The 12,706-nt window shown below is 43.3% G+C and overlaps 1 protein-coding gene across 6 annotated transcripts in view; it reads right to left on the bottom strand.

The window, feature by feature from the left end:
- Positions 1–5,782: 5,782 nt before the first annotated feature.
- LOC136627809 (uncharacterized) overlaps positions 5,783–12,706 on the bottom strand; it is an 884,798-nt gene continuing 877,874 nt past the window's right edge. For all 6 annotated transcript variants that reach the window (XM_066603217.1, XM_066603211.1, XM_066603212.1 and 3 more), the window contains exons 2-3: positions 10,205–10,657; positions 5,783–6,400 (exon numbers count right to left, since the gene is read on the bottom strand). In XM_066603217.1, the coding sequence (XP_066459314.1) occupies positions 6,235–6,400; positions 10,205–10,647 (609 nt within the window). In that variant the 5' untranslated portion in view covers positions 10,648–10,657 and the 3' untranslated portion in view covers positions 5,783–6,234. The remainder of the gene's footprint in view (positions 6,401–10,204; positions 10,658–12,706) is intronic.

Here is a 12,706-nt window from a genome sequence, read left to right as displayed (position 1 = left end):
AGTCTTTTTAAACAAGAACATTGGGTTTCTGCATTTTTCTTCTGGCAGCGTCTGCACATCTTCTTAGTGAGAAAAAGTCTCTGACCTGAATTCAAGTATTTGCTTTTAAATAGTTATTGCATTTTCAGCAAACTTGAGTTTACACAACAGCCAATGTGATCGCCACTACGAGTGCAAATCACTGTTTACCTAGAATGTTTTTGTGCTGAAATATCACTCTAAAGTACTAGCCACTAGGAGTCTCACTCCCTGCTAAGCTGCTGTCCACCACCTGTTGTCTTGTGAAATCCATCTTTATTACCAGAGACAGCAAGCCAAATTACAGGACAGCGAGGGAGTGCTGTCTAATGCTGCCCATAGAGGTCTACATAGAGCAAAGGGGGAAGGGTAAAGGATGGAACTGTTGGGGGTAGGGAGAGGTAGAGACTCACACAAAGATATGACTGCAGCTTCTTTTAAGTATCTCACTTTAGAACTGGATTCACCGCTGTACTGCTATATAATGTCCTTCAAGATGTTGTTACTTATGAGGGTTTGCTACAGAGGGATAGGGGAGCACTATTATCTTTTCTGTGTGTATGGTACAGGAGACACCATAGAAGCCAGACACCACCTAGGAGCTCAGGGAAAACTAAAAATTAAAGATACAGCCTGCAAACTGCTAAAGAATGCAGAGTACAAGCCTTACAATGGTCAGGAATACTACTCCTCATGTACACACACGGCAGCTTATTCTGAAGACTCAATTAAAAGTGTGGATCTGCTCTAGGCTAGGTCACATATTTGACCAACATTAGCCATATACATACACTGCAAAGAAAACGATTGACAGATTATTGTATTAGTATTAACGGACATTTTTTTCCCTACAAAATTGTCAAAGAAATGTTGTTGGAAAGCTTTTTTTTATTCTGAAAGATCCAATATCCATACTGCACATATCAATAGTCTGCAACCTGTGGCTCTAGAGTTTGTGATGCGTCATCTCCCAGTTCATCCCTACATATGAATCCATCTGCAATTTATGATACATGTGAACCTGTAAAAGTCTGAATACTTTATCTCACTTTTGCACCCTAGAAACCTATAAGTAAGTTACAAGGGAGTACCATAAGAAACAGGAAGCCGTTTATTAAAAACACTTCATTTGCAGTTTGAAACTTCAGGCTCCTTCAAATTACTCCCCATTTGAAGCAATGCATTTGTCGACTGTTTAAAGTATTTTTTTAAACTCATTACTTATGTCTTTTAGTACTTGTGCCTTTTTTGTTTCACCTCTACATCAGCAAAACGTTTTCCTTTGAGGTTTCTTTTAACCCGAGGAAATTTAAAAAAAAAAGTTTCATGGAGGGAGATCGGTGAATACGGAGGGTGAGGCAAGGGTGCCATGCTGTTCTTCGCCAAAAATTGCTTAACTCTCAGCGCTGTTGTTGGCAGGTGTTCTGTTCTGATGCAAGAACCAGTCACCCGTTTGCCACAGGATGTCCAGAACGAGGTTGGCATTAACTGACACTTCACCTTATTTGAAACGGGAAAACCATTCATAAACTTGTGTTTTACTCAAGGCAGCTTCCTTGTAGGCTCTCGAAAGGAAACAAAAATTTGACAGTTGTATGTTTTTGTATGAGTCTGCCATTGCAAAATAGGCAAAAAACTGAACAAGTTGTTGAAAAAAAATCATTGGAGTCGAACGCAACCTTCCCCAACGTCGTCAGCTGGCACGCCTCAGAAGGGATCCGCAGATCTTCACCTAGCAATGAAAGTCTGTACTTGTAACGACCACGAGAAGATTCCTGTTTCTTTTGGCTACCTCCTTGTACAGATGTAGAAAGCCACACCACATATAAATAGATGTGATTTTTGCTGTATTTATCTAACCATGGTCTACTACACGATGTGAGTATCTTTATTATTTTAGCTTACTAGGGGCAGACAAAATTATTTGTTGTACTACACTGACTGAAACATCCTTTCCTCTTCAGCTCCAGTTAATTAGTTCTTCTCTGAACAACCATGATTATGCCACAAACAGGTGCATTGCTAGCACCCATGCAAGCGCCACTCAACTGTATTGGCATCTGCATGTTATGACTAAGAGGCTGGGTAACAAGGTTCAAAACTGGCAAGTATTCTTCTAAAGACGCTGTCGTTTTGTAAGCCAGATGAAATAAACATTGCTGATTTTTTTTCATCTCGACAAGTCTTGAAAATCTCACTTATGGTAGAGCAGTGGGCCGGTGTTGGGTCGCTAACTTCAGGCCAGAAGAGGAACTGCAATCAGGGGGGGAACAGGTATGGATTCTTTTACACTGGCCGAGAAATCGTTCAGATTACCACGATCAAGAAAAACAATTAGCAAATAAGAGCAATTTAAATAAATAGCTCAACACCACTAATACCAGTTTTGATGACTATTGTGGTCCTAGAATAGAATCTCTCATAAAAGCACACATTTGCAAATCAGGTGTTGTCTTAAGCACACCTGATGCAGCTACTCGAGGGCTTCATTAGTTGCATCAGGTGTGCTTGAGATAAAACACATCAAGTACCTGGACTGTTAAGTGCTTTGCTGACTGCCATGCTTGACTATGTTGAAATAAGGGTCCTTTTAGACGAGCCGATTATATTGTTTGAACGAGTGATGTCATCACTAGCTCGATCAATGTTGTGCAGGCAGATACAGAAAGATTTGGTGACAGCAGACACTGAAGTATGTTTGTACAGTAAGGTGCATGCTAAGCCCTGACGGACTTCATGCCTGAACCCCAAGACATACACTTCTACTGACTCAAAATCTCAAAACCATATACATCACAACCATTTTGAAATTCTGTTGCATGGAGCAATGAAACTAAAATCTGGAACTTTTTAAAGTCTGAGTCAAAACAAAACGCCTGGAAGAGTAAGGATGAAACATATTCTGAAAAGAACAACCCTTCGTACAATGAAGCACTGCAGTGACTTGATGCTCTGGGACGGCTTTGCTTCCTCTGGCACTGAGAACCTGCAGCATGTGGATGGCAAGATCAATTCAATCAGGTATGAGGAAAGCCCTGATAAGGCCTTCCTGGACAAAATTTGCTCTACTGCTATTAAATTGACTCCAGAATTAGTGCATTTGTGGAACCATCCCCTCAGCTATGCCCTACTTGAGTGAACCTTCCAACCATGTTACTAACAGCTGCAGAATTATTGATACCACTGAAAAATCTCGAAGCCCCCCACAATCACTTTATGGAGAGAGAAATTCTCACAGATCTGTCGTTTTGAAGAATTGGCTGGTTGGGATTCTCACATTAGTTCTTACCGATTTGGCAGCCTGGTTAGACTTTGCAAAAAGACTTAAGAAACATGTCTTTATCTTTCTTCCATCCGCGACTTTCTCACCAGGGGTTCACCTGACACAACCCAAGGAGAATTCAATGTCCCCTTTCGTTACCTTTCGTATATTAGCTAACCCAATACATGTTGGTCACAAGAGCCACCACACTTTTAACCCTCCCTATTAGTTGTTTATCCTTACCTTTTTAGGTTCTTTGTTTGCACGCTGAACCCAAATTGTACTTTGAGTACTACCTGCGTGTCTCTTTGCGTAATGTCTTTGTTCCATGTTGTTACTCAATAAAAAAAGATTGCATTTAAAAAAAAATAACAGGAAATCTTAGAAAACGTGGCATCTCCTGCTAGGAAGCTGAGGTTCAGGTGTCATTGGACTTTCCAACATGAGGAATGGGCAAAGATTTTTCAGGAGCACTGTCAGAAGCTGGTGTCTGGCTACGCATCATGTTTGCAGCAGGTCATAACATCAGAAGGGTGCTCTAGTAAGTACTGTTTTTCCTAAAAAATAAGCCCTAGCATAATTTTTCAGGATTTTTGTAGAGGCTTGAAATATAAGCCCTAGTTACAGTACATAAAGTCAATAGAAATACATTAGGTGCATGAAAAGAGCCGTAAAAATGCAATTGCTGCATTTTACAGCGCTTTTCATGCAGGTCAGCTGAGTCACTTACCCAGCAGACTCAGTCCAGGTCCTTCCAGCTGCTCTCTGCGGTTCCCGCAGTCCTCGGCTGCCCACACAGGATCACATTCTGGTAACGGAATTTAATGCAGCCCTGAAAGAACCAATCACAGCTATTGCTTTGTGGAGGCAGGATTTATGAATCCTGTGTGGGCGGCCGAGGACTGCGAGAACCGTGCTGGGCTCTGGAAAGCAACAGGAAGGCCTGAACCGAGCCTGCTGGGTAAGTGAAATAAAACATTCCCTGAAAATGTAATAAGACCCAGTCTTATTTTTGGTGTGACAATGAGACCTGTCATGAATGGGATGAATAATTTTGAGCCTACAGTAGTCATTAAAAGGGGCATTTTTGGCAGAATTTGGAGAAACCACGTTATATTAGTGGTGTTCAACTATTTAGTTGAACTATTTAGCGTAGTCTTTAGAGATGAGCGAATGTACTCGGTAAGGCCGATTTCGCAATCGAGCACCGCGATTTTCGAGTACTTCACTACTCGGGAGAAAAGTACTCGGGGGGCAGGGCGTGGCATGGTGGAGCGGGGGGTAGCAGCGCGGAACAGGTGGGAGCTCTCTCTCCCTCTCCCCCCCACTCCCCTCTGCAACCCCCCGCTCACCCACAGCGCCCCCGAGTACTTTTCACCCGAGTAGTGAAGTACTCGAAAATCGCGGTGCTCGATTGCGAAATCGGCCTTACCGAGTACGTTCGCTCATCTCTAGTAGTTTTACTATTGATGATCTCGCCTCAAGATCAGTTATGAATATTTGATTGGCAGTGTCTCTTGAGCCAGTCAGCTGATAGCACTGCAACTGCCCAGTTTGATACTACAGACACAGTGCTCATTGAATTCATGGGAGCTGTGACTGGAGTACCAAATCTGGCCACTGCAATAAAAGACAGCGATGTCTGCTTTCCGAGCTGCCACACTTACAGCAGGCCCAGCACATAGCTGATTGGTGGGGATCCTATGCGGAAGAACTCTGCCAATTAACTATTCATGGCCTAAAAGTACAAGTACCAGACAACCTGTTTAAATTTTTCTTGTTCGATACTTTTTGGATGGCAACTGAACATTGTTACCAAACAAGAGGGTAAAGAAATGTGCTTTTTTTTATTGATACTCTATAGAGGATAGCCTTGCAAAGATTTATGACACAGAAGAACAAATATATTGTGGTTTGAAAATCCAGGGCTAGGCCCATGTCTCTAATAGTCCTTATACCTCTTTTACATGCAATGATTAGCGCACAAAATTCCTTAAAACTATGGCTTTTGAGCGATAATTGATGTGTAAATGCTACCATCATGCACTTTTTGTTTGAACGATGAATTTTAGTTAAGTTTAAAAAACATTGATCTGACCTCAGGCTGGGAGCAGGAGATAACATTGTATTCTCTGTGCAGCCCACAGGGGAGCTAGAGGTTACACTGTTCTCTCTTAGCAGCCCATGGCTGAAGAATGGAACTAATTACAGAGCTCAGACCTCCTGCTGAGTTCTGCAACAGCTTCTGGAGGCTCATTTGCACACAAATGAAGCTGATAAAGTACTAATGGGCATTAGTGCCCATTAGTAATTTATGCAAAATGATTGCTCAAACTGTGATTCTCATTATCTTTTGAGCAAATCTTGAGCGATCACCTTTGCGTGGGGCTTTAGTAGTGGCATAAACGGCCTCACTGAAATCACCACCTACCCATGACGCCTCCCACTCCAACACCATTACCTGCCCCCCTACCTCCATACTTCCCCAGAAAACACACAAGCTTTGTTTTTTTTACCGTTTTAAACTGTACATTTTTAACACTATAAACAATTTAAGCAACAAAAGCAAATTTATGAAAAACTAATGTAGCAAAAGGAAAAAAAGGTTTTTAAGTGTACTGGTCAGGGAAACCACAAGTGGAAGGCACTGTGGCCTCTGACTTCTTTATGGGGTATGGTGTCTTAGAGGCACAATAGACATTTGGTTGCTTCCCATAATATAATAAGCCAGTATGGGAGGGACAGTTGCTAAATGACCATATTAGTGCTCCTGCAGGCCACAGTACATAGCAGCAGATTGTTGCATCTCCTGGGAGCAATGGAGAGAACATCCATAGGCCATTGGCTGATGATATGGACTAAGAGGTGGAGGAGCCATTGCTGGTGGGGCAGGTGGCTGTGTGCAACCCTTGTATAGGCACCAGTGATCCAATACTCTGAAGCATTCTGACCGTTCATTGGTTGGTGTTGTAGCCTCCATGACTTTCAGGATGGCTGCCTGAGTCTGGAGACGAAGATCCCGCGGTATGTGTCGGAGATGTGCCACAAGGCTTCGGGCAAATTAATTTACCCAATCCTCCCCCCTCCTCACTCTCCTTCTCTTCTCGGTTGTCACCCAGGCTAAAAGAAAAGGAGGCATTTTATTTAATCATGTTACAATATTAACATTTCTTACTGCATTACCATCATTTTACCATATTTACATATTACGATTTTGTACCATTATAACAATATTCCCAATAATTTATCATGTCCCAAATTCGTACTATTATGTCTTGACCTTTTGGGCTTTGAGTTCCAAAGATACTTCTACTTCGGTATTCTACTGCACAGCAATATTGCGTCATGCACTATCTTAACTATTTTATGACCAACGGTCACTGATGCTCTTGTCAATCTGCAGTTCTGGTATGTACTGCTATAAGTAATGCTTTCTGAGGGTTAATTTTATATTGTTAGGGTATTCACGGTGCAGTAATTTAGTATGGTGATACTAAATTTATAGTTTTTATTACTTTACTGATACCATTTTGTGTTAAATGCAACTTTTTGATCGCTTTTATTTGATATTTTCTTGGAGACTGTGTAACCAAATAAAAAGCGCAACTTTGGCATTCCGCACCCCCCCCCCCCAACGGCGTTCACCGTGAAGGATTAATAATGTCATATTTTAATGAAGTGTACTTTTACAAATGCAGCATCATCTATATATATACACATATATATATATATATATATACACATACATACATACATATATATATATATATATATACGCGACAATTGGAGATTTGTAATCTTGTAGTTTTTTTTATTTGTAATACTTTTTTAAAAATGTAAAAAAAACAAAAACAAAACTGCATTATACTTAATTTTTTTAAAAATCAGCCACCAGAAGGGCCTTGAACTTGCGATTGTTCGATCACTTACAGAGTATATCGTAATACTAGGATACTGTCTTATACTATACTTTAACAAGCATCCAGTTAAGGGCTTATTCGCACAAGGGTATATTGGCCGGCGTTTTCACGGACGGCTTATATACGCTACCATCTGATGCACGGACTCGGCGTATATGCCGTTGGGCGGGGGAAGACAGCCTAGCAGAGCCAAGCTCCCCCTAGCCGACTCTCTGCAAGGGGAGGAGGTGAGACGGGGCGGGAGCTAGTGTGCTGAGCTCCCACACCCTCTCCAGCCCTTGCAGTTGTTTGCAACGGGAGGGAGCGGTGCTTAGCTCTGCCACCCAAATAGCGGCAAGGGGCGGAGAAGAGAAAGGGGATCCAATGCATCAGAGGTAGCATATATTGTCCGGCCGTGAAAATGCAGGCTGATTGCCTTATACGCTCGGTGTGAATAAGCCCTAACAATCATGGCAGCCCTGGAGGCCTTCAGAAGGCCTCAGACTGCCATGAGACATGGATTGGACCCTTCAATTTCACCACGGGGGGCTTTGAATTTCGATTGATCGGGATATTTAAATGCCGCTGTCAGAATTAATAGTGGCATTTAAAAGGGTCAATAGCCATGAAGTCAAGGACAACCAACCCACAGCATGTATGGAGTGGGCTTGGCTCACAAGCCCGCTCGATACACCACATATAGCGCTGAAGTTTATATATGTCGTAACTGCACAGGGCATAGGTATATAGCCGCGTGTTAGGAAGGAGTTTTTCAGGGAATAACTATTGATGACCTATCCTCAGGATAGAAGAAATACCAAGGAGAGGTCGGCTTCACGTGTGAACAAACATGCTTTTATTTATAAATGGTGCCACATATCTGGAACAGGACGCGTTTCGACCTAATGCAGGTCTTGGTCACCTCTATGTTCCAGTGTTACAAATACAAACATTTAAAGACATTTCAAAAAGGCCAATTAAAGCCTATTAAAACAGCTAATATGAGACCTTCAAAACCAACCCAGCTAGTTTAACCATATGTTGCTGGGAAACCAGCCGAGCTTTCATGTATCCATACATATTAGTATTGGTTCATTACCATCTTTGATACTTGCCGTTTTACTATACTGGCCAAGCACATTACACTCAGATATGATTGATTCACTTTCAGTTAGATATATTAATATGAATACATACCATTGCTATAGAGTAACTGTATATGTGCAAGCAACATTTCATTACGTTTTTCATATAAAACATCTATAAACACATGTACAGTAACATACCAGATCTCCAAATCTCCCAAATAGGTTTGATATGACCCTGGAATATATGCATCACTCACAGATTAAGCTTACCCAGCCATATACCAACAGATATCATCCAGGTCACATAAAGGTTTCAAATAAGTGTATCTTTAATATTATGTCATATATGCAGATTCCATTACAAATAGGGTCTAAACTATGTAGACGTTACACCATAACATAACTTATCATATAAGAATTGCATAAACTTTTTAACATATCACATAGATGAATATTCGCAATGTACTTACTGTTTTGTGACCTTTATAGCAGATATACTATCTGATGATATTTTTATCGGCAGACCTACAATCCTACTATTGCATAAACACACACAGACCTTGAAACGCTGCAGGACCGGTAATACCTCACATAACCACACACACGTCTTAGTTAATACCTCCCCTTCACATACAGGGCAGATTAGCCCTCATGACCTTAGGGTGTGATCTTTTCAAACAAGGCAGATCTGATCGCAACCTTATACGGATACTTCCAATATGGGAAGAACTAGTTTTTATACCCAATGGGATCACTTTCTACCGATATTACTATCCATTATCTATAAACTCTGGAGGTAATAACACACATAAAAGGAAAGTAGGGACAAAAATGGAGCTTCTGTACTGTACCGTGCACTGGTAAAGCGTAAATTTAATGTATTATTATTTCTATATTTAAGAAATTTTGTGACTTGGTCTATGGTAGAGTTGTTAGACCATATGATAATGATATCATCTATATAACGCGCATACCATATCATGCAGCCACAAAGCGGATTACTGTATGTAAAAATAAACATTTCCTCCCACCATGCCATCATGAGGTTGGCTATGGTGCGGGAGAATTTGGAGCCCATAGGGGCTCCAGATGTCTGTAGATAATATGAGCCATCAAAAGTGGAAAAAAAAGTGTTTTAGCAAAAATTCCACATTATATATATAATAAACTCCTTCAAAAATAATGAGTAATTGCTGTATTAGTTCATATGAAAGGTCACTGCCTGTGTGGCCACATGATGTGGTATACTTCAATACAAATCCTCCACATCACAAGGAAGCCGCTAGGAATGTGCGGTGCGGTCTGAGCTCCCCGTCTGCATGCCATCACAAACTACAAAGCACTTGCGTGAAGTACAGGTGAGCAGACCATTTTTTTGATTTTTTTGTATTCTCAGGATAGGTCATCAATAGTTGATCGGCTGGAGTCCGCCTCTCGGGACCCCGACAGATCAGCTGAGCTGAAATCAGTGAGAGCCGTGCCTGCAGTTACAAACACCGGCCACTACACGGAGGTCGGCGCGGAGGCATCCGCTCGAAATACACAGAGGTCGGCGTGGAAGTCTATTTCCCTGAAAAACCCCTTTAAGTCCAGTGACCTTGGGCGGCCATTAGAACCCTATACCCAATCCAGTGGCCAGGGAATTGCACATCCAGCCATCTGCATACAGCCCCACCAAAGTGCAGAGGTGTACAATCTTGTTGAAAGTAACGTGAGAACTCACTATACTCATTGAGCACAGATGGGAATATGGTTTCCTGTAACACCTGGAGGTATTTCTCACTTAAGTAGTCAGTCAATGAAAAAAGGCACTAGGATAGGAGTCCCCAAATACCATACCAAACCACAACCTTTTGCAACACACATTGTGGTTGCTGGGTAAATCCATGATGGATTATCATTGGACCAATACCGGAGATTGTAGCGATTGACCTCACCATTCACATGGATCCGCTTCTGCTTGCTCCAGAGCCCAATCTGCAGTCTCCATCGGTCTGTCCGGGTCGTCTTCATTGAAGTGATGCAGCATATGAACTTTGTATGAATGCAGTTTTTGATCATGAAGAATCCGCAATATGGACCGTTGACTAATCCCGGTTTCCAGCGATAACTGTCTGGTACTGCGTGCCGGGTTTTTCACAATTGATGCTAGGACATTTGTGGCAACCTCCTCACTTCTTGCAGACCGTGGTCGTCCTGTCCGCTGTCTGTCAACGATGGATCCAGTTTCACGAAACTTGGTGATGATTTTGTGTACAGTTGAGTTTGAAATAGGGCGCATATCCGGGTGACGTGTATTGAAGTCCGCTGCGATGTCACGTGTGCTCCTTCCTCCACACATGAGAACAATTTCTATGCGATGTTCCTTAGATAACTGCATGATTGTTCACCTAGAACGATAACAGATAAACTGGATGTCAGACAATATTTACCAAGCTCTGATTGGCTGAGACAGTCAACGAAGGGCTGCGATTAAGCATCGAGCAAGCGCCGACAACCAATCACAGCACTCTATTGCCGGAGGCGGAGTTCTCAAACCTGGCCTACGGCAATAGACTTGGGAGTGCCGAGGAAGCCCAGATCAGCGGCAGAGACCAGCGGCCGCGACCCGGACTGCAGCGGCTAGGTGAGTATTGCTTTTTTTTTTTCTTTTCAGCATTCTTGGCTGCGTTTTGAGCCGAGCTGAAAACGCAGCCAAAACGCTGGCATAAAGTATGCTGAAACGGGGTGGAATCTGCAGTAAACGCAGCGTTGAAAAACGCTGCGTTTCTGCAAACGCCCTGTGTGAGGGAGGCCGGGATATTAGGAGGCAGTGATCATGATATACTTGGATGTTGGATAATAAGGGGAGGAAGACCTGAGAAGACTCAGACCTCAAGGTTGGATTTCAGAAAGGCAGATTTTAATGAACTCAGAAAGAGGGTTGGAAGAATCCAATGGCTGGATGTTCTTAAGGACATAAATGTCCAAGAAGGTTGGGAAATATTGGGAAATGAGATTCTCAAAGCACAGTCGTTAACAATCCCTAAAAGGAGGAAGAATGGGAAGCATTGAAAGAGACCAGGATGGATGAACACAGAACTTACACATATGTTAAAAAGGAAGAAAAATATGTTTATCAAATAGAAAGAGGGGGAACATCTAAGGCCTCCTGCCCACGGCCCGGTCGGATTCTGTCTGAGAAATCTCACAGCGGAATCAGACCCGGCGTCCCCCAGAGACCCCACACTCTCCTCTCCGGATCCGCGACGATAGTCTCTGTGGGCGAACCTGCGCAGTGCAGCACATGGCGCGCCCGCGGTGAGCTGTGATCTGATACTTCCGCTGTGCTCACAGCATGGAGTATCGCAGGATGGATGTTTGCCATTGACTGCAATAGAAGCCGTACGCGCAATTTTCCCCAATGAACAGGATAGGCTGCTATTCTCCCCCGCAAGCGGAAAATTACACTTGATTTCTGCTCATGGACAGGGAGAATCTGTTAACATAGCATGGCTATGGACGGCTATCGCTGCAGGATTCATGTAGGGAGTCTGACCGCGACTCCTGCAGCGACTATCCATCCGTGGCATCACTACAGGCCGACAGTCTTTCCAGTGACTGCATAGGCACTGACGTCACTGCTGAGCAGAGCATTCAAATGGAAACACTTGCCGCTGGATCGCGGGCCTCTCCTCTGCTTCTTGCTCAGCGCCTCACCTCCTATGGGAAGCACTGAGCAGGCACGTTTACACAGGATGAGAAGCCAACGAGGTGTTTTAAACTGACTGAAAAGCCGGCTTAAACAACCGCGAACGACTAGTGAACGATTTATTTCGCTTCGTGCTAAACGATTATCGCTCACTTTTGCTCGTTTGAAGGAATTGTGAGCGATAATTGTTGCGTGTAAATGGGCCTTTAGGCCACTCTTACACGTGTTCAGAAGACGTTGCGTCCAAAACAGTGGCATTTTATCACAATTTCCCACGGCGTTTACTGCGTTTGACAGCCTTTTTGTGATGCAGCCCATCACTGATCGGGGATGAGGGGCGTTAGAGCAGACAGCGCTTAAACCCCGTGGTGTTACAAACGCTGCGTTTACGTGCCGGTCTGCGAAGCTCCAGCGCTGACATCAATGGAGGTGTTGTACCGCGCCGCGCTAATGGTGGTTAACAGCGGGCTGTGAGAGCCGCCGGAGGAGCCTTCACCTCTCCACTATGCGAGATCCACTCCAAATACTGCATTATGACCCCAGCTTCTATATGGAGCCCCCTGTATTGTGAGGCCCCCGGGGGCCATCAGCCACTCTGCACACCGGCGGCGCGGCTGTACTATAAAGCACATACCGGATTAGCCACCACTTTCCTCATTGATTTCAACGGGTTTTAAAAGGAAGAGGAAAGGGAAAAAAATTAGCAAAGCCTCTGTGACATTTCCGTTGTGCCGCGGGCCGTGCAACC

Source organism: Eleutherodactylus coqui, chromosome 5 (assembly GCF_035609145.1).
Source record: "Eleutherodactylus coqui strain aEleCoq1 chromosome 5, aEleCoq1.hap1, whole genome shotgun sequence".
Classification (NCBI taxonomy): domain Eukaryota; kingdom Metazoa; phylum Chordata; class Amphibia; order Anura; family Eleutherodactylidae; genus Eleutherodactylus; species Eleutherodactylus coqui.
Note: the sequence above shows the minus strand (reverse complement) of the source record. Positions and strands in the feature narration are given on the sequence as shown.